The sequence below is a fragment of the Dasypus novemcinctus genome, chromosome 26, assembly GCF_030445035.2.
Source record: "Dasypus novemcinctus isolate mDasNov1 chromosome 26, mDasNov1.1.hap2, whole genome shotgun sequence".
Classification (NCBI taxonomy): Eukaryota; Metazoa; Chordata; class Mammalia; order Cingulata; family Dasypodidae; genus Dasypus; species Dasypus novemcinctus.
Window position 1 is genome coordinate 10725953 of NC_080698.1, and position 26012 is coordinate 10751964.

General features: G+C 52.7%; 2 protein-coding genes and 1 long non-coding RNA gene across 5 annotated transcripts in view; 2 read left to right on the forward strand and 1 right to left on the reverse strand.

Annotated features, from left to right (window-relative positions):
- The first annotated feature begins 2288 nt into the window (after positions 1 to 2288).
- INKA1 (inka box actin regulator 1) lies at positions 2289 to 4081 on the forward strand. Of its 2 annotated transcripts, XM_058288542.1 has the most exons (3): positions 2402 to 2473; positions 2867 to 3032; positions 3223 to 4081. In XM_058288542.1, exons 2-3 carry the CDS (start codon positions 2910 to 2912, stop codon positions 4036 to 4038), a joined length of 939 nt encoding a protein of 312 aa, XP_058144525.1. In that variant the 5' UTR covers positions 2402 to 2473; positions 2867 to 2909; the 3' UTR covers positions 4039 to 4081. The 2 variants fall into 2 exon arrangements, with proteins under 2 accessions (XP_004451914.2, XP_058144525.1); XM_004451857.5 differs by lacking the exon at positions 2867 to 3032 and having other exon boundaries at positions 2289 to 2473.
- Positions 4082 to 4243: 162 nt separating this feature from the next.
- UBA7 (ubiquitin like modifier activating enzyme 7) lies at positions 4244 to 12545 on the reverse strand. Its single transcript, XM_004451855.5, has 24 exons — positions 12283 to 12545; positions 12030 to 12198; positions 11801 to 11935; positions 11560 to 11666; positions 11285 to 11375; positions 11046 to 11181; positions 10789 to 10886; positions 10550 to 10696; positions 10055 to 10237; positions 9766 to 9873; positions 9529 to 9609; positions 9289 to 9444; positions 9044 to 9209; positions 8759 to 8964; positions 8607 to 8671; positions 8332 to 8515; positions 8178 to 8252; positions 7770 to 7953; positions 7238 to 7320; positions 6887 to 6979; positions 6602 to 6793; positions 5089 to 5181; positions 4914 to 5014; positions 4244 to 4462 (listed from the first exon to the last, which is right to left on the reverse strand). Exons 1-24 carry the CDS (start codon positions 12336 to 12338, stop codon positions 4333 to 4335), a joined length of 3039 nt encoding a protein of 1012 aa, XP_004451912.1. The 5' UTR covers positions 12339 to 12545; the 3' UTR covers positions 4244 to 4332.
- LOC111762624 (uncharacterized) overlaps positions 12533 to 26012 on the forward strand; it is a 47993-nt gene continuing 34513 nt past the window's right edge. For both annotated transcript variants that reach the window (XR_009183609.2, XR_009183610.2), the window contains exons 1-2: positions 12533 to 12615; positions 13255 to 13354. This is a non-coding gene — a long non-coding RNA (uncharacterized lncRNA). The remainder of the gene's footprint in view (positions 12616 to 13254; positions 13355 to 26012) is intronic.

The following is a 26012-nucleotide window of genomic DNA, read 5'->3' on the forward strand; positions in this document are numbered from 1 at the left end:
TTTATATTATCTGTCAGTTTTTAAAAAGTTGTCAGGAAGTGGCTGTGGCTCAAGCAGCTGGGCTCTCGCCTACCACATGGGAGGTCCTGGGTTCGGTTCCCAGTGCCTCCGAAAGAAAAGCAAGACAGTGGGCTAATGTGACAGCTGGCATGGTGAGCTGAAGCAACAAGATGACACAACGACAAGACACAATAAGGAAACACAATGAAAGAACAACAAGTGGGAACAGAGGTGGCTATAGCCCTTGGGTGCCTCCCTCCCACATGGGAGGTCCTGGGTTCAGTTCCCGGTGCCTCCTAAAAAGACGAGCACACCATGAACAGACACAGAGAGCAGACAACGCAAACAACGAGGTGGGGAGATATAAATAAAATAAATGCTTAAAAAAAAAAGTTTTCTACACTTGCTTTCTCCAGTTCATCACCCCTCTACCCCTTCCATCAGGCTTGCTCCTCCCTCCATGAAAATGTCCAGCAGAACATTCTCCACCTTCACTTCCTTGGCAGCATGGACGTTTGCTCCCCTTGGCTCCCAAGTCTCCCCACTCTCAGGTTTCTCCCACCTCCCCAGCTGCTCCTGCTCAGCGTCTTTGCTGGTTTTGCTTCATCTCCCTGACCTCCAAACAGTGGGGTGTTCCAGGGCTCAGTAACGACTGTTGCCTGCCTCTATCCAGTCTCACCTCCCCCACCTCATGCAGGACCATGGCTTTAACTACCAGCCACTTGCTTTGCCTCCCAGATCCACGGCTCCAGTGCTGGCCTCTCTCACAGACTCCAGAGTCACACGCCCAGCACCGACCCCACATCTCTTCTTGGATGTCTAACAGGCATCTCAAAGGTCACACAGTCCACAAAATGATCATTCCCCCCCTCTAGCCCCCTCTTTTCCAGCCTTCCCTGGATCAATTCATTACAATTCCATCTGCCTGGTTGCTCAGGCCAGAAACCTAGAAGTCGTGCGCGGTGCCTCTCTTTCTCCACCATCCACGCATCAGCAAGGCTTGTGTTTAGCTCCAAAACATACCCCAACCCCCCCACTTCTGTGCACCCACCCAGGGAGAGGCCAACCCTGTCCAAGTTGCCTGAATGAGGGCAGGAGCCTCCACTCTGATTACAGAGTTGACAGCAGCCAAGATTCTCCCAAGAGGAGCCAGGCCAGGCCATTCCCTGCTCAAAAGCCCCCAGGGTCTGCCACTGAAGCCAGAACAAACCCCATATTCCTCTCTATGGCTACTTGGGGCCTGATTTTGCTGACTTGATGCCCCAGTCCCAATCACAGACCCTGAGACCTTCTTTATGTTCTGCCCAGTCCTGCCTCGGTGCCTTTACAGTGGTTGGTCCTCTGTCTGGGATGTCCCTTCTCTTAATCTTCCCATGATGGCTCATCCAGATCCCATCCTGAGGACCACCTCCTCTGAGTCCCTCCCCCTTGCCTATGCTAGTCCAGGTCTTTTCCTGTCTGCCGACATGTCTTTTCTGAGTCCAGTTAGACTGTGCCCTTGAGCCTAGCCTCCGACTGAGCACGGAGAACCCTCAGGGGATCCGTCCTGACCCTTCCAGCCAAAGAGTCCCTTCCCTCCCAGATGGGCTGGCGCGCCCAGGGGTGCGGGCGACGTTTGTGGCGGCTAGACTAGCCGCTAACCGCGTGCTCCCCACCAGAGGGCGGCCCCGCCTAGCTCCGCGGCGAGGCTGGGAGCGGAAAGCATGGGCTTGGCCTTGGCCGAAGCCGTCCCCTGCGCAGACTCGAGGTCCCGCGTGCCTGTCCCAGACCCGAGGCCCCTTCCCCCGAGGCCTGGACGCCCTCCCACCACTTCCAGGAATTGTCGAGGCCGGCCTCAGGAGGGGGACCAAGGGGTCCGGCCCCTAGGGGATCTCAGCTCCACGGGACAGAGCCACGGGGACGCCCACCACCCGGAGGGGTCCGCACGTGGGCGCCGCCGGGGCACCCGCACTCCCAGGGCCCCGTGGAAGGGACTGCTCTTCTACCCTGGGACAGAAAAGCCGCTGCGGGGAGGTGACTTGGCCTGGATCACGCAGCGGACCCCGGCTCACTCTGTGTATCCCGGGGGTCTCGAGCCCCCGCGCAGCCCCGCGCAGCCCCGCGCAGCCCCGCGCAGCCCCGCGCAGCCCCGCGCAGCCCCGCGCAGCCCCGCGCAGCCCCGCGCAGCCCCGCGCAGCCCCGCGCAGCGGGCTGGCCCGGGTCCCGCCCCCGCCCCTGCCCCGCCCCCCCGGGCCGCGGCGCTGGGGGCGGGGCGCGGCGGCCAGATGTTGGGGCGGCGGCGGCGGGCGCAGCCGAGAGCGAGGAGCCGCGGAGCCAGGCGGAGGCCGAGCGCGCCGTGGCCCTGGCCGCCGGGCCCTGTCCGCGCCGCTCCCGCTGCGGTCCGCGGAGGCACGGCGGGACTGGCGGGGGCTCCGGGCCGGGCATGCACGGCGCTCGCTTTGACAGCTTCTTGGGCCAGCTCCGCTGGGAACTGGTGAGGCTTGGGCGCGGGTGTGGTTCGTGGGGACCGGTGTGGGATGCCCCGCTACCGCCCGGCCCGAACGACAGGCGGGTGCGGGCCGCCCCGCGTGCCCGGCCGAGGCGGGATGGGGGCGGGGGCGGCGCCGATGGCCCAGATGGTCCGCGTCTGGTTTCGGACGCCTGGGAGCTGAACTGGCATCAGGTATCAGGCGCCCAGCTGGCCGGACCGCGGGAGCGGCGGTGGGGGGAGTGGTGGTGGCGGGAGGGCGAAACCTCTCCGGGGGCTGCCCAGGAGGCAGGGAGGGCCTGAAGAGGTGCTGGAGCTGCTGGGCCGTCCCCAGCCCCGGGCTGGCCTGGCCCTCCCTCCTCTACCCCATCTGGCAAGCACGCTCTCCTTCTCTGTCAGAAACTGCGGCCTTGGGGGAGCTGAATGCCCCCAAGAGCACGGGATGCCCCCCAGCCCTCGGCAGGCCCTACTTCCCGGTGCAGGCCCGCACCCCTGCCTGCCCGCCCTGCTGGCGGGTGCCGACTTGCCCGGTCCTGCGTGCCGCAGCCTGCCAGACCGCCGCCAGGTCAGATGATGGGAGCCATAGGGACTTAGGTGCACAGGGTCCCCACACCAGCCCTGTGCCCACCAGTGACCTTGCTGCCCAGGCCAGGGGGCCTACCCAGCCCTCTGCTCTCAGGGCTGGCCTAGCCTGGCAGGCGGGCAGGGGTGAGAGATGCCATGGTACCACACTAACTTCCGCCTTCTTTCCACAGCTGTGTGGCCGGGACACCGGCTCACCTCCAATGCCAGGGCCCCTGCGGCCACCCCCCAAGCCTGGCCCAGGTGTGTGGCCCAGTCACCGGCTCAGGGCCTCAGATGCCTCGGAAGAGGACTCGGCCTGCTGTGTGGAGGAGGAGGAGGAAGAGGAGGAAGCTGCGGTGATGCGGGACAGGGGTGCCACCTTGGGGGACCCAAGGGAGCAGGCTCTGGACTGGGACTCTGGCTTCTCAGAAGTGTCAGGCAGCACATGGCGTGAGGAAGAGCCGCCTGTACTCCGGCGCCAAACACCCCTAGCACGGCCACCCCCTAGCCAGCACCTCTTGGCCAGTGGCCTCCCCCTGCCCAGCAGGGCGCCTGGGACCAGTGCACCATCTGCCCATCGACCACGGCCCAAATCCACCCCGGACGCCTGCCTGGAGCACTGGCGGGGACTAGAAGCAGAGGACTGGACAGCAGCCCTGCTGAGCAGGGGCCGCAGCCGCCAGCCACTGGTGCTAGGGGACAACTGCTTTGCCGATCTGGTGCACAACTGGATGGAACTGCCTGAGGCAGCGGGCGAGGGGGGCGAGGGGGGCGAGGGGGGCAGGCCCCGGGCCCGCTCTCGGCCCCCCCAGTTCCTGCTTGGCCTCTCTGAGCAGCTGCGGCGCCGGCTGGCCGGGGCACGGCGGGCGGCCATGGCAGGAAAGCGGCTGTCGTGCCCGCCGCGCCCCGAACCCGAGCTGCCTGCAGACGTCTCGCGCTTTGCTGCCCTCATGAGCTGCCGCAGCCGCCAGCCCATCGTCTGCAATGATGTTGTTGGCTACCTCTGACCCTGCCCCACAGCCTGGGGACAATAAAGGCCTTTCTCTGGACCGTCTTGGCTCCTTGTGGAGGCGGCTCAGCCCTGCGGGGCCCAGCCCAGGCAAAAGAACCCCAAAAACCTTCTCTCTCCTCAGGGAGGTCCCTGATGTGTCCATGCCATGCTCCATGTGCATGGTTGCCATGTGATCTGTCACCCATCCTCTCCACTGTGCCTTCTTTCAACAAACATTTATTGAATGCCTGCTGTGGCCTCAGGACAGAGGTGGGGCTTGGCAGAGCCGAGTGGCAGGACTGCTGCCACGTCACAGCTTGTAGTGCAGGGGTGGGAAGGCGGTGTCCTCCTCCTCTCCCTCACAGCTCAGCTCCAGGACCAGCACCCGCTGCTCGGGCTTAGGCTCCCAGCCTGTCACCCGCTGCACCAGCTCCGTCACCCTGGCAGCGGGGTGTGGGGGAGAGTATGTAGATGAGCCGTGGCAGGCCGAGCGCGTCCTGGCACGGGCCAGGCGGTTCTGGCGGGCCATCGGGGGCCCAAGCCCCAAGCCAGGAGCAGAAGTAGCTCAAGACAGGAAACATCTGAAACTATTTTAGGAGTGGCTGCTGGGGCAGGCGCGAGGCAGGAAGCCACGGGTCCCTTGGGAGTGGGTTGTGAAAGGGGGCTGTGCGGGGTGTGGGAGAGCTGGTGGGGCTGACCACATGGGCAGCTCCTGGAGGCCTCTTCTCGGGCTTTCGGCCTCGCCCCACCCCCAGCCCATTTGCTGGCTCCATTTGGCAAAAGAAAGTTTCAGGAAGGTGTGAGGGGCCCGGGATGGGCATGGGAGCAGGAGAGGCTTACTGCCCCACCCCTAAGCTCCAGGGGTCTGACCGAAGCCAGGTATGGGCTCACCTGAGTGGCAGGCGCTGGGCCTGCTTGTCAGGAGACCACCCCTTCGAGTAGAGGAGGGCGGAGCCGTGCAGCAGCATCCTCACCTGCAGCCCGTGCTCCTCCTAGAGAGACAAGGTCAGCCACCCTGCTGGGCCGGGCCGGGCCAGAATCGGGGTTGGGGCGGGCTGGAGCACACCTGTACATGGGCCAGCAGAGACTCCAGGGTCCTCTCGGGCTGCCCAGCGGGCACCTTCAGGCGGTCCCAGCAGGTCCAGGTCAGGCGATGGAACTGGGGTGGGGGTGGGGAGGAGTGAAAGGCCTGTCACCCCCAACCCCACCCAGTCACCAGCAGCCGTGGCCCCTTTCCTGGGGGAGGAGCTGGACTGGTCGGGAGGCAGGAAGCAAAGCCAGGGGGTGGGAGTGGAAGGTGGGCTCTGAGCCCAGAGTCTCAGCCCCTTCCCTGCCCATGCTGGGGCCAGCACCGGAAACGGGGCTCTGGGGCCGCACAGGGAAACAGGCGATCCATCACACAGGCCAGTCGTGTGTGTGTGCGCGCATGTGTGCGCGTGTGTGTTGCTTGCTTCCTGAGGAAGCGGGGGCAGGGCTGCTGCAGTCTCTGATAAGACTGCTTGTTCCTTAAATGCAAGACTGGGAAGGCGGTTTTACGCCTCCCCTCCTGCCCCTCCAGGGCCTCGGACTACTGGTGGGCACAGGGCAAAGGGCACAGTGCCCACCAGGGCCCCGCTGGCCCAGGGACCCAGTTTACGGGGCCTCCTCTTCCTGTGCCTTTTTCCTTCTGTATTTCAAGGGCCTTGGGGTTCTGGTGCCTGGGACTAAGGGAAGAAGAAACCACACTGGGGTCAAGCTAAGACAAGGCCAGAGGCGAGATGGGGGCTCCCCCTCCCCCCTGCACCATGACAAAGGCTGCTTGTGTGCTGGCCAGAGGCCCTTCCTGCACAAAGGGGCTCTGTGCGCTGTGCCTGGAGGGACCCTGCGGATGCTCAGCAAAAACCCAGTGCCCGTCCATGACCTCTGCCCTTTCCACTGGTGAGGGCATTCCCTCCATCCCCTTCCCTGTACCCAGGGAGTCAGCTCTTGCACATTCTGCAGAGCCCGGCGCGTGCGCTCGCATCCGCAGCCCTGCACTTGCAGGAGCACACATGCACACAAGCCTGGGAACACCCCCTGTGTCCCCACGTGCACACCCACACTGGGAGCAGCCCAGGACTCCCATCTGGCACACAGCTGTGTGAGCGTGCTCCCTCCATGCCACACACTGCAGGGTCTGGGGTGCCCAGAGCCCCGGGCGCTCACACCTGCCACGTCCCGCAGGGCCGCCGATGGCAACAGCCCGGGGGTGAGCCCAGGGCCCTGTGTGCAGCTCGGAGGGCACTGGCCAGGTGGCCGCCCCGAGCAGGGAGGTACTCCGTCTGGGAGTGGGCCCCCACTCCGCCCTCCCCTCACCTCCCCCTCGGGGTAGTGCTGTCTGGTTCCACTAATGAGTTTAAGCTGCAGCTCCCCAGAGCCGTGGGGGTGGGGGTGTCTGACGGCTGCTTCCTGTGTCTGACAGGTCCCAGCCTGGCTGAGCAGCAGGAAAGGGGCTGGAGGGAGTCCTGGGGACTCCCCCACAGTCGAGGTGGCCTGTTTGACTAGGGAAAACGGCCTCCTGGCGTGTGTCTGGAGAAGGGCAGAGGCGTGTAGAGGCTCACCGTCTGGGTGGCTGGGGCACGAGGTACCCAGCGGCTGAGGTAGTTCTCTGCTAGGTGCAGGTAACTGTGGCGAAAGGCACCGAGGGGCCGCGGCGCGCCTACCACCTTGTACAGCTCCAGGCCCAGCAGGCCCGCCACGGCTGCAGTCGCAGTGGCGATGGCCGGGATAATCTGTCCGACAATCCGCTTGCTCTGCCAGAGACGTAGAAGATTCCATCTGCGCCCAAGGTGGGGAGCTAGGGTTTGACCCCCACCTCCAGGCCTCAGCCCCAGGGGCACGGTTACTTGGGCACGGGTGGCTGGTGGGATCCCATAGTTCTGAGCTCGCAGGGTAGCTGCTGCCGCCACAAAGTCCACATGGAAGTTGCTGTCGTTGTCCTGTGAGGCCCAAGTCATAGTAACGTTAACGTGGCAGCGGCTGCCCCCCACCAGAACCAGCCATGAGCCGCCGCACAGGTCTTCACACGGTTCTGTGTGGTGGGTGGTACCCCCTCCCTGCTTATCAGATAAGGTGACCGAGGCTCAGGGACAGCAGTTGCTTCAAGGTGCCCTGCTAGGAGGAGACTCAGACCCAAGGGATCCAAAGCTACCCACTTAGCTCCCCCTATGGCCTCTCGCCCCCACGTGGGCTCCCACCTTCTCAAACAGCAGGGGTTCCAGGGGAGGGCCCAGGCTCCAGACTTCCAGGGCTGCCTGCAGTTCCTTCAGCTGTTCAGGGCCTGCCAGGGGAAGGCCGTGTTGGGACCGTCCTTCACCCCCCTCCCTGCCCTCTTCCCTGGAGCCTGGCACCTATTATTCCCAGGAGTCAGCCACGCCTGTCGCTCTCGGCTTCTAGGGATCCCCTTGATTGATGCTGCAGTCTCCTCCCCGGCAACCCCGGCCCTCACGCTTTGTGACTGTCCTCACCTGGGAGCCACACCAGGGGCTCCCCGGGGGCTCAGTGGGCATGTTTCCCCCGAGAATCTGCCAGGAGAGCTGCAGGGTGGGGAGGGCAGCGGGGAGAGGGCCCACAGCAGGGCCAGAGGTGGGCACGAGCCTAGAGGGAGGCGAGGCCTGAAGGCCTGAAGGCCTGATTGGCAGGAAACTGGCTTCCTTCGGCAGCAGAGGCAGAGGACCGGGTCAGGCTGGTGGCTGCGTGAGGATGAGGCGCTAGGGCCAGAGCCCTCACCAAACTCAGCAGAAGCTCGAGCCAGCTCCAGGTCGCTGGTGAAGATGGGGGCCAGGGGCTGGGGGCCAGGCGGCGGGAGCGACGTCAGCAGCTCCCTGAGCGCGGGGCGGTCCTGAGAGCCAGGCAGCCCGTGCATCTGGGCGTACAGGTTGGCAGCCGCCAGCACGTAGAGGAGGTGCGTGTCCTGCAGCCAGACCCAGAGCAGGGCAGACGCGTGGGTGTGAGCGCGCGTGGGTGGGGCGTGGGCGGTGGCCCTGCCCATTTGTGCCTCTCCCTCCCGGGAGGTCATCCGCGTGTGCGTCCACGTCTCTCTCGGCACACGTGCATCTCTGCAGAATGCAGATGTGCCCACCTCTGCCCTGAGAGGCCATGTCACTATCTCAGGGCTCCCCAGGGGACCCCACTCACGTGGCTGGCATCGAACTCCAGGGGCCGGGGACACTGTTTGGGACCTGACCAGAAGGGAGTTCCATCCTCAAGAACCTAGGGAAACAGAGGCTGCTGGGTTCGGTCTGCCCGCAGGCCTCCCCGAGCCCTCCACCCCCAACCCCCAGCCACCCACCTTCTCGGGTGGGAAGCGCTCCAGCAGCTCCGTGATGCCGTCACGGAAGCACAGCTGCCAGTGGCCGTGGGCCCACCTAACACAGTCTTGCCAGGTCTGTGGACGCACCCTCAGGGTGCCCCTCACTGGTTGCAGAAGAGTCAGCACCTGTGGCCCGTCCCCGTCTGCCAGGGAAGTGGGCGCCCTGTGGAGGGAGGGGGAGGTTCAAGGCCGAGCCCTTTAGACTCTGGACCTAAGGGTCCTGAGCTCCCCTGAGCCCTTGTCAGTGGCCTTACTGCCGGTGGCGGTTGACGGCCTCGGCAGACAGTCGGAAGAGTCCCTCGAACTCGTCCCGGGCCCACTGTGAAGGACAGACAATGAGGTGTCAGGAGGGTCTGAAGGTGAGGGCTGACCCCGGTGGGGCGGGGGCCTTCAGGGTGCTTCTCACCTGCAGGGTGTGCTCAACCGTGCTGGGGAAGTGCCTCACGGTACAGACAGGGTTGGGGGCACCCTCAGAGGCCGCGGGCTCGGCAGGGGCTCTGTAGGGCTCAGTCACATGTGGCACAAACACCGAAGCACTGCCCCAGGTGCCCTGTGTGCCCGCCTCCAGCAGTGGCCTCAGATAGTGGGTGCAGCGAGCAGCCACATAGCGCCCTGGCAAAGGGGGCAGAGGGTCAGAGGTGGGGCTGGCCCAGCCTGGGGCAAGGGCTGAGGTTCAAGGTTGCATACTCACGGGCCTGGAAACTGTCCAGGGCAGCAGCCACACCATCCATACGGGAGAAGAAGCTGTCTCCATAGATGTGCTCCGTGGCGGGACACAGTGGGTGGGTGAATGGGGTCACCGACAAGTCTGGGTTCATGCAACGGGCAGCCTCTGCAGCCACTTCTGCCTTAGGCCTCTGGGAAGAAGGTTGGAGGGTCCTGGGGCAGGGGCATTGTGGGAGGGCAGTCGGGGACACAGGAGGGGCCGGCACTCACGCCAATGTCCTGCGGCCTGAAGAGGAACTGACGGCTGAGGTTGGAGCGCTCTATGTGGTCCATGTCAGCGACAGTCACACCGCCACCGCCCCTGGCCCCCAGGCCCACTAAGGCGAAGCCTTTGAGCAGCTCACAGCCGACAGCACCAGCTCCCGCCTGCCAGCAAGAACGGCCTTAGCCCTGAGGCCTGCCCCGGCCTGGCCCTCCCACCCACACTCCCACCCTCCTCCCAGAGCTCACCAAGAGGTAGTGCTGGCGGCCCAGCTCCTCCTGGAAACCGGCCCCGAACACTGCGATTTGCCCGTCATAGCGGCAGCCTCTCTGGGGAACACAGACACGGGACAGTGATGGGCGCTGGCCTGTGGTGTGTCTCCCTCCTCAACCGAGTTTTCAGAGTCGGGGCCCCAGGCCCATGCCTCCTTCCTCTCCCCAGTCCTGGTTTTGGGTCGGGCTCGCAGCCACACCCCCATCTCTCACCGGGGCACAGTCCTCGGGGCTGGGAAGGGCCTCTCCATCTTCCGGAAGACAATCGAGAGCGTCAAAGTACAGCCACTGGTCCAGAGGCATGAACTTTCCAGAGACTGCCTGCAAGGTGACCCTTCAGCCTGGGGACGCCTGTCACCTCCTAACCCCCTCAGACCTTGGCTGGGGCTACACCCAGGCCGGTGAAGAGGGTGCTGGGTGCCCTCTGGTGGCGATGCACAGTCTGGCACCCACTGACCATGGCACCCTTCCCGGCCCCAACCCGCCCAGCCCCCGCACCCACCTTCAGCACCTCCTGGGCAACCACTGCGCCCAGCAGGGCTGCCATGGGGCTCAGGCCGCCGGCGCTGCTCAGGGCAACCGCGCGCACCAGGGCCTCATCCAGCGGCTCTTCCGGGGTCTCTCCCTGAGGCCCTTGCAGCGGTGCCAGGTCCCGGGCCAGCCTCACCACAGCCTCTGCGTCACCCTGCAAGGTAGACACCGTGGCAGCGTAGCCCTGGCCTGAGCACCATCCCCTACACAACTCCTGTGGGCAGCCACCTGTCCCGTTCCCCAGAAGAGGAAGCAGAGGACTGAAAGGAGGACTGAGCGCCAGCTGCACGGTGCGCCCGGAACCCACGCGGACCCAGCCCTTGGCCACGGGAGGTTTATCACCTCTTTTTTATAAGTAAGGAAACTGCCTCTGAGCAGGTGAGGTGGCCATTGTCATTTCCTGGTAGGCGAGACCCTAATCAGACAGAGGCTGCGGGCCATTGGGGTTGGCGACAGGGCCACTCACAGGATGCCAGGGCCGGGGCTGGCGGCCAGTGTGGGCCTGGAACTGGTGCAGGGCACGGAGGGCCTGGTGTAGGCAGAGGGCACGGCGGGCCTCCTGGGCACTCTGGGCCACCACCCGGGGCTGGAGCAGGGCTGCAGCCAGAGGCTCCTGCAGGGGGCATTTGGCTCAGGGTCAGGCCCGAGCGCTGTGAGCCCCTCGAGGCGCCCCGGCTCCCCCACACCACATGCGCTTGCGCTCACATGGCTCACAGTCTTGGGTCTCTTGACCTCAGTGACGGCCCCACCACGCAGGTAATGGGAGAAAGTTGCCGTGTCCCCGATCTCCAAGGTCCTGTCCTCTGAGGGGTATCCAGCCTCGTCACCCCCGAGCCCGAGTTCCTCACACCCCATCTGTGTCCTTGCTCCATTCTGAGGGGAGAGGGGGGAGCCTATCCCCAAGGACCAGGCTGTGTCCACCCCCAATGGGGGTCTGGGTGCTGAGCCTGGGGCTGACTTACCCTGCACACGGATGGGCCGGGGTGCACAGCCGTTGAGCTCAACCATGCCCTCGATGCCCGAGAAAGTCACCAAGTCACCGTCGCAGAAATAGTTGCTGGCGTCCGCCTCCCTCAAGGTGACAATGCCAGGGGAGCCCTGGTTTGGGAGAGGCTGGGCTCAGGAACGCCTCTCCCTGCTTTCTGCCAACACTGGCAGCCCCTCCCTGGGCATCCGGGGGGTGCCCACATCTAGTGCCCACCTGGGAGATGTGCTGGATGGCAGCTGTCATGGGTTCTGCCTCCGTGGGGTCTTGCACTGTGAAATCCTCACCAAAGTCACAGAACACCTGCCTGGGGTGGGGTGTCAGGGGGCACTGAGGCAGCTCAGGGACTGATGTTAAGGTTGGGGGGACACAAGGACCGGCCTGCAAGGCCAGAATTGGGAAGGGCATGCTGGGAGAGGCCTTGGGGCTGGGTGGGGGCATGCTGGGGCAAGCGTGGAGCTGAGAGCCGTGCTGGGACCAGGCAGTCTTACCCAACGAGGCCCCGGGTGTCCGCCACCAAGAAGCAGATGCCGTGCCGGTGGCAGAAGGTGCCTACCCGCAGCTGTTCCTCCAGCTCTGAGGCCGTCAGCACCACCACCTGGGTGGGCCCCACAGTCAGCAGGGCCAGGGTCACTGCACAGCCTTCCCTGGGGTGGGCTCTGGAGGGCAAGAGCTGCTAAGGGTCGGGGGAGGAGGACTGGGCTGGCCTGGAGGCTGGGTCTGGGAGGGCACCTGGAAGTCCAGCAGCAGATCCTCAGTGACGGCGCCCGGGTGGACGCGCACCTGGACAGCGCCATTGAGCCGAGCCACGTGCTCTTGAGAGGCCTCGGCCCTGCTCCTCCCCAAGTCCCGCTCTGAGAGGAAGAACTAGAGAGAGACCCAGGTGGGTCTGAGCAGAGAGACCTCCCTTGGGTCCTTCTCCCAGCCTAGGCTGGAGCCCCCGGCCCCCAAGGCTCCTCACCTGGGCAGCCAGGTCGGCCCAGCAGGTGGGCTGGGGATCATGCAGAGTGAGGCTGCCCACACCCATCAGCACCAGGTTCTTGGCCACCTCGGCCCCCAGGCCCCGGAGGCCTGACAGCAGCACCTTGGCTCCCTGAAACCTCTGCATGGCCGCCGGGCCCAGCACATACCTGTGGGAGGGCAGTGGGAGGGCAGGTGGTGGGAACTCAGAGGTCAGCGGGCCGCCCCACTCACCGCTCCTGCTCGGGCCTTACAGCTGCCGTGAGTACAGCTCCTCATCCAGCAGCCCGGAGGCCTCCAGGGCATCCATCCTCAGGCCTGGCCTGGACAGCCGGCTGCGGTGCTCACGGGCTGCGGTGCTCACGGGCTGCGGTGCTCACGGGCAGGGGCTCCACCGGCAGGCAGCGCCCAGCTGCGACTAGTGCACTCAGGCACCAAGGCCAAGGCAGTGAAAGACACTGTTGATCTGGGCTCTTCCTGGTTTCTCTGTCATTTCAGAGAAACCAAAAGTGAAAGTGAAACTACACTCCGAGAGCGGGACTTCTGATCCTGCATCCTCCGTCCTGGGCAGCCCCTGCGGGGCTCAGGTGAGTCCTGGTTGTCACAGGACACAGGCAAGGTGGGCAGGGTTCCCAGATCCCTTTGGCCTCCAGGAAAGCAGGTGCCTGCAGCTCCCCAGGTGGCCCAAACCTCAGGCCCCTATCTCCCTCAGCTGCTGCCACCTGAACGGGCTTTCTGCCCACAGACCACAGTTGGAACTTGCCAGAACTGCTGTTCACCACACACGGATTGAGAGGCCCTGAAAGGCAGAGCCCGGCTCGGCCCAGAGGCAGTGGGAACTCTTGGGATTACACCTTCTCACCCCCAACTCCCAAACTACAATTTCGGGGTGGAGGGTGATACCTTAGGGTGTCCCTGCCCAGCCAAGAACCATCTCCTGAGAGAATTAGAAGAATCAGCGGTCCGCAGCTGTCAGAGCAGAGCAGACGCCAGCTCTCAGCGGGCCAGTCAGGGTCTCTTGCCTGGGATGAGCCGCGGGATTCCACTGTGTAGTCAGTCCCTGAGTGCCAGCCCTGAGATGGGCGGCATGGGGGGACACATTCACGGGGCCTGACTTGGCTTTGGCATTTTTTATTTTGAAATAGATAGAGCCTCACAGGATGTTACAAAAAATGATACATACAGCAAGGTCCTGTGTACACACATATGTCTTTTCGCCTCCTTAGGGTCCTGGGACCAGTTCTCTGGAGGGCGGCTCATGCTCCACACAGTACCCCAAAAGACGTAATGCCTACTGAGTAATGACCACGTGCCAGGTGCTGCCAGGTGTGTTGTTTTGGTTTATGTTATCTGAAAACTTCCTTTTTTTAAAAAAGATTTATTTCTCTCCCCTTCCCCCCTGTTGTCTGCTCTCTGTGTCCATTTGCTGTGTGTTCTTCTGTGTCTGCTTGCATTCTTGTCAGGTGGCACTGGGAAACTGTGTTGCTTTTTTTTTGTTGTGTCATCTTGCTGTGTCAGCTCTGTGCGTGCGGCACCACTCCTGGGGCGGCTCTCCTTGCAGGGTGCACTCCTTGTGCGTGGGTCTCCCGTATGCAGGGGACACCCCTGTGTAGCACGGCACTCCTTGCGCACATCAGCACTGTGCGAGGACCAGCTAACCACACAGGTCAGGAGGCTCTGGGTTTGAACCCTGGGCCTCCTATGTGGTAGGGGGATGCTGTATCAGTTGAGCCAAATCTGCTTCCCTACTTTTTTTTATTGAGATAAAATTCATATGACATTCACCATTTTAACCATTTAGAAACCTACCATTCAGCAGTTTTCAATATGTTTACAATGTTGTGCAACCATCACCATCATCTAATTCCAGTACATTTTTATCACTCCAAAAAGAAAGTCCATATCCATTAAGCAGCCACTTGATCCGCCCTCTTCCCAGACACTAATTTGCTTTTTATATCTACGGATTTGCCTAGTCGGGATATTTCACATAAATGGAATTATACAATATACGGCCATCTGTTTGTAGCTTCTTTTACTTAGCATAATGTTTTCTAACTTCACCCATGTTGTAGCATGTATTAGCACATCATTCCTTTTTTATTTTATAACAGCTTTAATGAGATGTAATCCACATATCATACAATTCACACATTTAAATTGTACAAGCCAATGACTTTTACTATATACAGATAAGTGCAACTATCACCACAGTCAATTTTATAACATTTTCATCATCTCAAAAAGAAACTCCAGAAAACAGAAAGGATCGATCAAGACAACAGTGTAAAACACTCCAGGATCCCGTTCCGCCTACAGAAGCTTTGAAAAACTGGCAAAGCTATCTTCCTCAAAACTCCAGAAAACAGTTAAAAGGTTGCAGTTACTAGGCGAGTGTTGAGTCAGGAACACACAACTTTAAAAAATGACTCATGGACCCTTTGCTGGCCCCTTCCTCCTACTCTGGCTTGGTGCAGAGCCAGCCTGTGCTACCATTATGGGTCTCAGGCTTGTTGTAGAATTTGAGAGAAATTCAATTACTTGAGTATAGAGAGGCCAGGACTCAGGAATGATTTTGAGGAGAAAAAATGGTTTATTGACGGCCGGCCGGACTCGGGAACTTTCTGTTTGAATCCCGAGCCCCGAACAAGATTTTTTAGTTCCTTTTATACAGAGAGGAAAGGCCAAATGGTCCTTTTGTTTCAGTTCTCAATAGGCTTGAATTAGCATATATTTCCACATCTTAGTAAGCTTTTAGCATGGACCTCAGGCATTCGATAAGCTTTTAGCATATTTGCTTTGCATTTCCCCTGAATACTTAAAGTTTATAGACCTTGCATTGTTAAACTGTCTCCTGCTCACCAAGGGCAGGACTGCAACCTTTCATCATCCCACACCCACAAGTCACAGATAGTTTAAGTTATCTCTGAAGAGACAAAGAGCCTGCCACCCATAACCCACATCATTTCCCCCCTTTGCCAAAGTTTAACTTGTTAAGCTTTGGCATAATTATTGTTGGAGCTATGAGGTGGATGGCTGTTTGTTGTTTTGATTGATTATTTATCAATCTTTAGTGTAGCATCCAGGACTGTTTTTAAGAGTTTAGAAGTTTTCATTCTGGACAGCAGAATCCTGGGGCAGGGGCCTCCTGCAGTCATCCTGTGGCCACTGGCGCTCACATGGATTTCCAGTCAGGTTCCAGATCCATCTATTAATTTTATTTTACCCTTGAAGAGTTTACACCTTTAATTTAAAAGGGGTGCTGAAGGGAGATGGATCTCTTTTCTGTAACTGCTTCCTGCTGGCCATGGGCTGTAGTCATTGCCTAATAAGGTGTAAAACTCTTAATTTATTCTAACTGGAGGAAGATGGATCTGGCATTCTGTACGAAGTTGGATGAAGTTTTCATATGGTTAATAAGATGTTCACTCTGAAAGAAACAAACTTAATTAAAAATTTGGAATACCCGTTTTTAAAAGAGGACACATTGGATTACAGAGGTAGACAAGGTTAGGTGCCTATAAAGATGGCACTCCTTCAAAGCTGGTGGGAACAGCATATATATTCTTTTTTAAGTTATTCATCTTTAGAGAGAAATTGCAACAGACACTTAGCTTTGTCTGAAGACACATTCCAAGCTGTTCAATGATTGGCACTCATTCGCTCTGTCAGATGCTCCTGGTGAACTGGCACTCCTTGGGCAACTGGCTTCACTCAGGATTAGAACACTAAGTTGGAAATTCTCTTCGTTTTCACCTGTGGGAGTGATCAGAACTACAGAATAAAGGTTTTTTTACACCTTGGTTTTAATTGTACAATTTCTAGCAATTTTGACTTGTTCAATAGGTGACTCACCATCAGCAAGCAAGCCTCACCTTTGCTACACAGCAGAGTACAGTAGAATATAGAAGTTGACTGAGACTGGCTGAGACTGCCACCTTATTCTATAGACATGTTTTTAACTGTTTAGAAAATGATTTTACCAGGAACTTAACATGTCTAATATACTTCTGCACTTGATCCAAAATAGAAAAGATAACATTATAATTATTAGGCATATATTTAGTGCAGGATAAAAGTACAGCACTTAATATTAACTAATGCATTACTTAATGCATAAGGATTCAGAGTTGCAATTATTAGTTTTGAGTTTCAGGTTTGTAATACTTTACATGTTATCTCTCCATGAGAGCAGGCCATAATGCCAATTGTGTTTCAGTTTCACTTACTGTATCCTGGTATCATGAAGAACTTAGCATGTTCTTCAATGCAGTGAGCAAGTCGCAGCATCCTTGATCTTAGAGAGAATTTCCAGTATTCTACTAGCCTGGTGCATAGTGCTCTCTGGCACTATGGAACAGTGCCAGTCTGGAGGCGATATCCATTGTACACTTGGCTGTACCGAGTCATTATTGGCTGCTGCAGGAGCTTGAAACTGCAACGTAGTTTCCATTGACTTCAGGAGCAGAACCAGAGGCTGATATAGCAAATATTTTTAATTGAGGGGTCAGTGACCAGCCTAGCCAATAACTCACATGGAGAGGCCACCTGTAATGTATTCAAGGCCTGGTTTGAATGCACAAGAGTTTGACAATGTTAAAGTTTATTCCTTGTTTTTATATATATTTTAAACAACTTAATGCAACACATATATCAAATGACTGTTCACTTACACAATTTTACTATGAAGATAACAGTAGGTACTTTAGTAATAGAAGAAAAATATTATTTCATTGTTAAAATGAAAACAGAAGATTTCCAATAGAATCAAGATAACTTTTTATTACCATTTACTTAAATATGTACTTTGCGGTGGCCTTCAGACAGGTTTTATTATCATTAAGTTATTTCTGCTACCAATACCAATCTAAGTTTTAGTTAACAATGACTTCTAGAACTAGAACTATTTAAACATTTTCAGTTTGGCAGATGTTTTACAACCTCCTTATAATTGACTATAACCACATTGACTAGACACCTCATGTTTAAATAAACTTATTAAATTACAATTACCAAAGAAATTTACTCTATTTATTTAAGAGAGCATATCTACAATCTTTTTCCTTTAGCCTAATTTCACCAATGTGAACTTACAATTTTCATTACTCTAAAGATTTTGTATATATAATGTTAATTTAGTTTATAAATTAACTATGGGAGATTACACTAAATAAAATTGAAACCATAATAGTTTATGCAAGGAATGTTCTCTTTTTCCCTTACAGGAAGCTAAAAAATTCTTTTCTTTAAGTTATGAAAATTAATAATTTAAAAGCATACTGACTACCAGGTTTTAAAACACGTTACACAATTACTTAATTTTTAAAATCATAACCCAGGAAAGATCTCTCCATAGTTTTTATGGACTTTCCTTTACTTACTGAAATTTGTTAATAGAGCCACTAATCACCTTTATTTTGTTGGAAAGAAATCTTCTGGAAGAAAATAAGGCTCACCAGATTGTGGAGGAAAAAAGAATTTATTCTCAATCTTGCAAGAAGGGGCGCAAAGCCAGATATGGCTGGTGCCCCGAACAAAGGAAAATGACACAATTTATACCCCTAAGCCTAGCACACAAGCTCTTCCTCTGTTTTTCCATAGATTGGATACTTCAGAAGTTACATCTTATCTGAGATTTAACTTTCCCACGCAAAAGTTTGTGATTTAACTGCTTCCTCTATCACATTCCAACCATTTTAGTTTTTTCCTGCTCCCCTTTGTCAAATAAGGAATAGAATTTAGTGCTGAAATGGCACTGACTTAGCTCCTTCTTGGGCATCCTTCCACTGCCCATACGACTGGCCTAAACTGGTCTCCTCCACTGCTGTCCAACCCGGAAGTGGGAGACTGAGGCAGCAGGCTGCCAGGTTACATCAACATTTTTCTTATGTGGAAATTAACCTAATCTTTGTTTTTTTACATTTTATGGCTGACAAAAGGTTTAAATTGGGAAATTACCAGGCAAACTGATTCTTAATTCCCTAGCCTAGTAGATAGGTTTAATCTGCTACACCTAGTCTTGCCTTTAAAGCTCTTGCAAAGAGGAGGCCCTTTCCCAATTGTTTCTATAATCAGATTTCTATGACTTTTTCATCCTGCTTAGTTTAATTTGGGCTTTAAGAATATTTATTTACATATATAACTGCATATTTAATTAACAATTTGAATAGAGCGCTTTTAAGAATTTTCATTTGTTAATTTGATATTATTATTATTTTTTTAAAGATTTATTTATTTATTTAATTTCCCCCCCTCCCCTGGTTGTCTGTTCTTGGTGTCTGTTTGCTGCGTCTTGTTTCTTTGTCTGCTTTTGTTGTCGTCAGCGGCACCTGCTTCTGTTGTCGTCAGCGGCACGGGAAGTGTGGGCGGCGCCATTCCTGGGCAGGCTGCTCTTTCTTTTCACGCTGGGCAGCTTTCCTCACGGGCGCACTCCTTGCGCGTGGGGCTCCCCCACGCGGGGGACACCCTTGCGTGGCACGGCACTCCTTGCGCGCATCAGCGCTGCGCATGGCCAGCTCCACACGGGTCAAGGAGGCCCGGGGTTTGAACCGCGGACCTCCCATATGGTAGACGGACGCCCTAACCACTGGGCCAAAGTCCGTTTCCCTAATTTGTTTTTTTTTTTTATTTTTTTAATTTTTTTATTTTTTATTGACTTTGTAATAATATTACATTAAAAATATATATGTGAGGTCCCATTCAACCCCACCCCCCCACCCCCCCTCTCCCCCCCCCAACAACACTCGTTCCCATCATCATGACACATCCATTGGATTTGGTAAGTACATCTTTGGGCACCTCTGCACCTCATATACATTGGTTCACATTATGGCCCATACTCTCCTCTATTCCATCAAGTGGGCCCTGTGAGGATTTACAATGTCCGGTGATTACCTCTGAAGCACCATCCAGGGCAGCTCCATGTCCCGAAGACGCCTCCACCTCTCATCTCTTCCTGCCTTTCCCCATACCCTTTGTCCATTATGTCCACTTTTCCCAATCCAATGCCACCTCTTCTATGTGGACATTGGATTGGTTGTGTCCATTGCACCTCTATGTCAAGAGGAGGCTCAGATTCCACCTGGATGCTGGATGCAATCCTCCCATTTTCAGTTGTAATCACTCTAGGCTCCATGGTGTGGTGGTTGTCCTTCTTCAACTCCATCTTAGCTGAGTGTCCGTTTCCCTAATTTGATATTATTATCCTGATGTATGAAGACATACACTGAGCAAATGGGCAGACACAAAGAGTTAGACACAGAAACAAAACTCATTGATATTATTTATAATTTGCATTATTTTATATACTGTTTAGCTTAATTTGGGGTCCTGAAATATATATTACTTATAACTGCATATTTAATCTCAACAATTTGAGCAAATAGGCAGACATGAATAGTTTGACACAACATAACTTTAGTTACTTTAAACTTCTAATTCTTACAAAACAAGTGTGACTGCAAAACATTCCAAAGACTCTTGGAACTCTTCTTAATTTGCACTATGACTGTGCAGTTTTATACTATGACTGTGCAGTTTTACACAAGAATTTTCTTTCTTAATGAATTGTAACCAAAATGTTCTCAATACTTTAGCATTATTTTTTTTGTTTCAGAACTTTATCTTTTACTTTGAATTTAGCAGAATTTTGGATAAGCAACAAGATTAATTTTATGTATATTTACTGAGGCTATTTGAAGCCTCAGGGAGACAGACTGGTTTCTCTCATGAATTGCCTCTCTTAGGAACACTGACCGTCAAGGCAGGAGACTTCTCCCCCTCCACCCCCCTTTTTGATTTTGGAGATAATAAAACTCCAGTGGTCATTTAACCTTATTCCATCAGGCAGCAATTTATTTAGTTTACACTTGAATTCATGAGAGAAAGGGTTACTAATACCAGGAGAGGAGACAGTGATGTCCCAGCTCTTCTCAATTTATGAAATAACCATAGGCAAAGGGTGAGGTTAGGCTTGAAGTAACCATAAACAAAGGAGAGGTTAGTTTAGAATTTACACTTAAATAATAGTTTCAGGCTAAATTCACTATAATTTATATATAATTTCAGTTCTTGTCTTTCAGCTATAATTTCAGTTATTGTCTTTCAGCTATAATTTCAGTTATTGTCTTTCCACTGTTTTATAATATAAATGCATTTATAAATGATTTTAACTCTTAGTTACAGTTTTTATTAATTTTTTTAAAACCTATTAATTTTATAACACCTTTAAATACCTTTCATTCGACGTATAACATATTAAATGAACTTAACCATTACTTTAATTTTTCCTTTAAAGTAAAAGAATAAATCTCTTGCAGTTAGTTTGAAATAAAAAGCTACTTTTCAGGATTTGATTTCTAGAACATAAATGGTCTTTTAAAAGAGGTAAGACTCTTCTTCAAACACTGAGGAAATGATGAGGTTAAAGCACAAGAAGCTATTTTGATAAAAGATTTTCTTTGTATATTGATCTTACTCAATTTTAATCATAAAAATTTTCCTTCCACAAACCTACACTTTCAGTATTCATTCAGGGTTTGTCCCACACTCTACTCTTTCCAATAATCAATCATTTTATCTTAGGACAAAATCATCTTCTGTTTCCTTAACAATAAAAACACACTCCATATATCCCACATACTAAGTTACCAGGCAAACTTCTTACAACATATAATTGCCATTAATACTAAACAAGCTTGTTAAAATAATGAACTTTTCTTCACTTTAAATACTTAGTAGCATGTAATACCAGAAACATTTTTTTTGGAAGCAAGTTGGCAGGGGAGACTGGCTGCTGAATAAGTTTGTTATAAAACTGCCTTTTATTATTATTATTATCAATTCAGTTTTTGTTAAATAATGACTTTCTGCAATTAGCCATTTAAATATCTTAATTTAAACAATGCTTTGTAAAGCTTTTATAATTATTTATACCCTTAAGACAAATTTTACCTTCACAGAACACATTCTCTTACTTAAAGTTACTACAATACCTTCTAAGAACCTGGGCAGAATGCAAACGTATTTTGGCTTTGACACCCTAGGGAGGGAACTTTACTGCATTTATTCTGATTCTGCTTTTTACCCCCTTCACGGCAGTCAGGTGCACAACAATCAAACAGGAATGCAGTTTATGAATAGAAGGTGTGGACTCACTGGAAAGGGGCAAGCCGCTCCCCCCTTTCCAGCTTTCAGGCCAAAATGGGCAGACAGAACCTACTCAAATTCAGCCACTCTCTAGGGAACCCAGCCACCCTGACTGGGGCAGCCCCAACAAACTTGGGTGCATGGTGTGGACACAGATGGCCTCCAAGCCCCGGCAAAGGGCCAGACCAGAGACAAGACAGCAGAGCATGCACAAACATCTAGACTCCGCAAACATCCAGACTCCTCAGTTTTGCCCCATAATCATTTCACCCCCTTGCCAATGGCAAGGGAGGGCTCCAGCTCAGCTGTAATTCCACTTTACATAAGGACACAATTCCAACACTAGCATTGAGCTGACACAGACAGAAGCACAAAGGTCACTAATCTGACCCACAAGTTTATATATTTATTTTCACCACGGCTGCCCCCACAGCCATCACAAACCTCAGAACACTTAACATTTGGTATAAAGCGAATTCATTCACAATTTAGCACCATAACAAAAGATTTCAGCTAGATTTTTTCCACTGTTTAAACTTTACACCCAGACCAAGCTCCACCAGAAAAGCTGATCCATTTTCCTGTAACCAAGTTTTGTTTTGTTTTTTAATCTAGACCAATTTCCAGGACATTAGGACTTGAACCTATAAATAGCCCTTTTTACTAAAATCAAGCCTCCACTCCTTTAGTGGGTATAAGACCAGTACCAGATTCTAACATGCAATTAGACAAACCCAAAACACCAGGGCTTTTGCCTGGTTTTTCTCCAGGACATTAGGACTCGAACCTATAAACAACCCTTCCTATTAAAATCAAGACTCCACTCCTTCAGTGGATGTGAGACCAGTACCAGATTCTAACATGCAGTTAGACAAACCCAAAACACCAGGGCTTTTCCCCGGTTTTTCTCCTTTTCCCAAGCCTAGAGAGAACGGCTTCCCCCCAACTTTCTGGGGCTACTAGTGTTCTCTCGGGAGGTGATCAGCCTCCCCTTCCTAGCAATTAAAGCTAGGGCCTTCCAGACTGTGCTCACCCGGGGAGTCTTATCTTCTTCCATGTTCGGAGTTCTTTTTCGTTCCCAGAATCTTTCTCTTCAGACCTTCCATTGCCCTCGATTTTTGTCGGGAAGATTCTGGTGGAGCCCACATCTTTTCTGGATTAAATTTAATACAGGGGCGCCCAGATTTGGGGTTCACCCGAGTCCCCCCGGCTTCCTCGGGGATTTGGAAGGGGCAGCAAAATGCTACCATCTCTGGCCTTCATTTGTTGTCCGTTCGTGGTTGCCAAAATGTTGTAGAATTTGAGAGAAGTTCAATTACTTGAGTATAGAGAGGCCAGGACTCAGGAATGATTTTGAGAAGAAAAATGGTTTATTGACGGCCGGCCGGACTTGGGAACTTTCTGTTTGAATCCCAAGCCCTGAACAAGATTTTTTAGTCCCTTTTATACAAGAGGAAAGGCCAAATGGCCCTTTTGTTTCAGTTCTCAATAGGCTTGAATTAGCATATATTTCCACATCTTAGTAAGCTTTTAGCATGGACCTCAGGCATTCGATAAGCTTTTAGCATATTTGCTTTGCGTTTCCCCTGAATACTTAAAGTTTATAGACCTTGCATTGTTAAACTGTCTCCTGCTAACCAAAGGCAGGACTGCAGCCTTTCATCATTCCACACCCACAAGTCACAGATAGTTTAGGTTATCTCTGAAGAGACAAAGAGCCTGCCACCCATAACCCACATCAGGCTTAGTTCTGGAGGGAGCAGAGGACCTCTGTACACACTCTGGGGTGCCAGCCTGTCAGTGCTAATCTACTGGGTGCAAGTTTGAAAGACTGAGCCAGGACACTCATCTCTGGCTTGCCCCTTGAAAATTTGGCAGAAGCAGCTTTCAAGACAGCTAAAGCGGTGTAAGAAACAATTAAATCAAAGTGGCCTGGAGCAATCGATTACAGGCTTTAAAACACACAGTAGAGGACCCAGTAGGGGGGACGAAGTCTATTTCACTGATAGTAGAGGGAGCTTTTGAATTATTGTAAACAAAGGAATTCCTAAGGTCAGGAGGAGGAGACAAAAGCTCAGACAAGTCTGAGAGACCTTGCGCTTTCACCTTGGGCTGATCTTTTTTTCCCCCTTTCTTTCTTTTTTTTTAAAGGAATTACTGGGGATTGAGCCCAGGACCTCATACATGGGAAGCAGGTGCTCAACCACTGAGCTACATCCACTCCCTTGATCTTCTTGATAGGAGGGCTAAACTCTAGAGAGCACCAGCCAGGGCAGAGACAGTTTGCAAAGACTATGAATGGTTTGTTTGTTTGTGTGAATTCCTCAAGAAAATCTCTCTCATATCACTAGCTAGACCCAAAGTTAAGGACAACTCAGGGACTAAATCCCAGAGTTAACACATTAAAATCTACAGTTTATAACAAAGATTACAAGACAAACCAAGAAACAGGAAATCATGCCCACCTAAAGGAACAAGATAAAAATTCAGAAATCATCAATAAAGAATATGAGACTCTGGGTATACCAGACAAAGAATTTTTTTAAAAATGATCTATACTCAAAGAGTAAAGGAAAACATGGAGAAAGAACTAAAGGATATCAGGAACACAATGAGTGAACAATGTGAGTATCCCAATAAAGAGAGAAAAAAATTTTAAAGGAACCAAACAGAAATACTAGAGTTGAAGACCACAAAAAGCTAAAACTAAAAATTCTCTAGAGGGTTTCAAGAACAGATTAGAGATGGCAGAAGAAAGAATCAGTGAATTTGAAGATAAAGCAATTGTAATCATTCAGACTGAGGAGCAGAGAAAAATAAAAGAATGAAACAAGGTGAACAGAGCCTATGAGAAATATAGGACATCATCAAATGTATCAATATGTGCATTATGGGAGTCCCAGGAGAAGAAGAAAGAAAGAGACAGAATATTCAAATCTATAACGGCAGAAAACTTGCCAAATTTAATGAAAGACATTCAAAAATCCCACTGAACTCCAAATGTAATAAACTCAAAGAGAACAATTCCCAAACACATAGTAGTCTAACTAGTGAATGCTAAGGACAAAGAGAGAGTTCTAAAGGCTACAAGAGAAAAATATCATGTATGTACAAGGGAGTTATGTGGGAGGAAGAGCACCTGGCTTGCCACAGTAGCAAACGATGCGGCAAGAAGTGATACCGCCTTTGCCCACTGGGCCTAGATAAGGTGACTACGCCTGACTAGGCCTTTGCTGCTAACGGCTGGCTGGCGCTGCCCTCCCCCTTTTAATCTCCCGCCTAGCCCAACATCCGGCCAGCTCTCACTCCCCCTTTCCCCTCCCCTATTCCAAACCTCTCAGCCAGCCCTCTGCCTAGCAACCGCTTACAATCACCTATCAGGAAGCAGTACCTGCCCGCACCTATCAAATCCCTCCACGCAGTCCCTAACCCTATAAAGCTGTGTCCCCTTCCGCAATAAACCGGACTTGCGTACCAGACCTGGTCTCCGCGGCATTCTTTCTCCCCTCGCCGCGCGTCCTCCACGCCTGAGAGCCCCTCTGAGGCTGTCTGCCGCAGCCTCAGACGCCTTTGCAGCCAGCTGACCCCTCCAAACCCCCCCGTCAGCGTCGGGGTGCAAGCCGCCCCAGCCGCAGAGTTCCAAGAAGATTGAGTGCTGATTTCTCATCAGAAACCACGGAGGCAAGACGGCAGTGAGACAAATTATTTAAGGTGCTGAAAGAAAGCAATTGCCAGTGAAGAATTTTACATCTGGCAAGACTGTCTTACAAAAACAAGGGGGCAATTAAGACATTCCCAGACAAACAAAAACTGAGGGAGTTTGTTACCACTAGATCTCCCCTACAAGCAATGCTCTGAGTTCCTCAGACTGAAAGGAAAGGACACTAGACACTTTATTCCAATTGGAATAAAGAGATAAAAGACCTCCAATATAGGAAACCATAGGGGTAATTATAAGTGCCAGTACTATTGTATTGTGTTTTTTGGTATGTAACTCTGATTTTTACTTGTTAGAGGTTCTAAAATGCAAATGAATAAGAAGTAATGATAAAAATATGGCTTTGTCATAATTTCTTATAGATATCTTATATCTAGGTATAAGGGTATAATCTAGAACAAGCAAAACAAAAAGATGAGGGAATGGAGGACTATAGAAAAAGTATATGTGTCTGCTATTGCAGTTAAGTTGGCATCAAATCAAACACGATTGTGATAGGATTACGATGTTAAATTTTAGCCCCAATGGTGACCACAAGGAAAACACATTTCTTTCTAGTTTTTGTGTGTTTTTTTTGTCTTCTTGTCTTTCTCCTCTAGGATTCACTGGAATTTGATCCTGGGGTCCTCTGATGTGGAAAGAGGTTCCCTGTCAATTGCGCCACCTCAATTCCTGGTCTCTACTGAGCTTCACCTTTACTCTCCCCTTTGTCTCTCTTTTGTCGTGTCATCATCTTGCTGTGTGACTCATTTGCGTGGGCACTGGCTCTCTGCATGGGCATTCAGCTTGCTGAGCAGGCTCTTGGCTCACCATGCGGGCCCTTGCTTTGCCACACAGGCATTCAGCTCACCATGCGGGCACTTGGCTCACTGCATGGGCCCTTGGCTTGCCACGCAGGCACCCATACGCATACTCGGCTCACCACGGGGGCACTCGGCTTGCCACGTGGGCACTGACTTGCAACGCAGGCATGCTTTCTCTTCTTTTTTTTTTTTTTTTTTTTAAAGATTTATTTATTTATTTAATTTCCCCCCCTCCCCTGGTTGTCTGTTCTTGGTGTCTATTTGCTGCGTCTTGTTTCTTTGTCCGCTTCTGTTGTCGTCAGCGGCACGGGAAGTG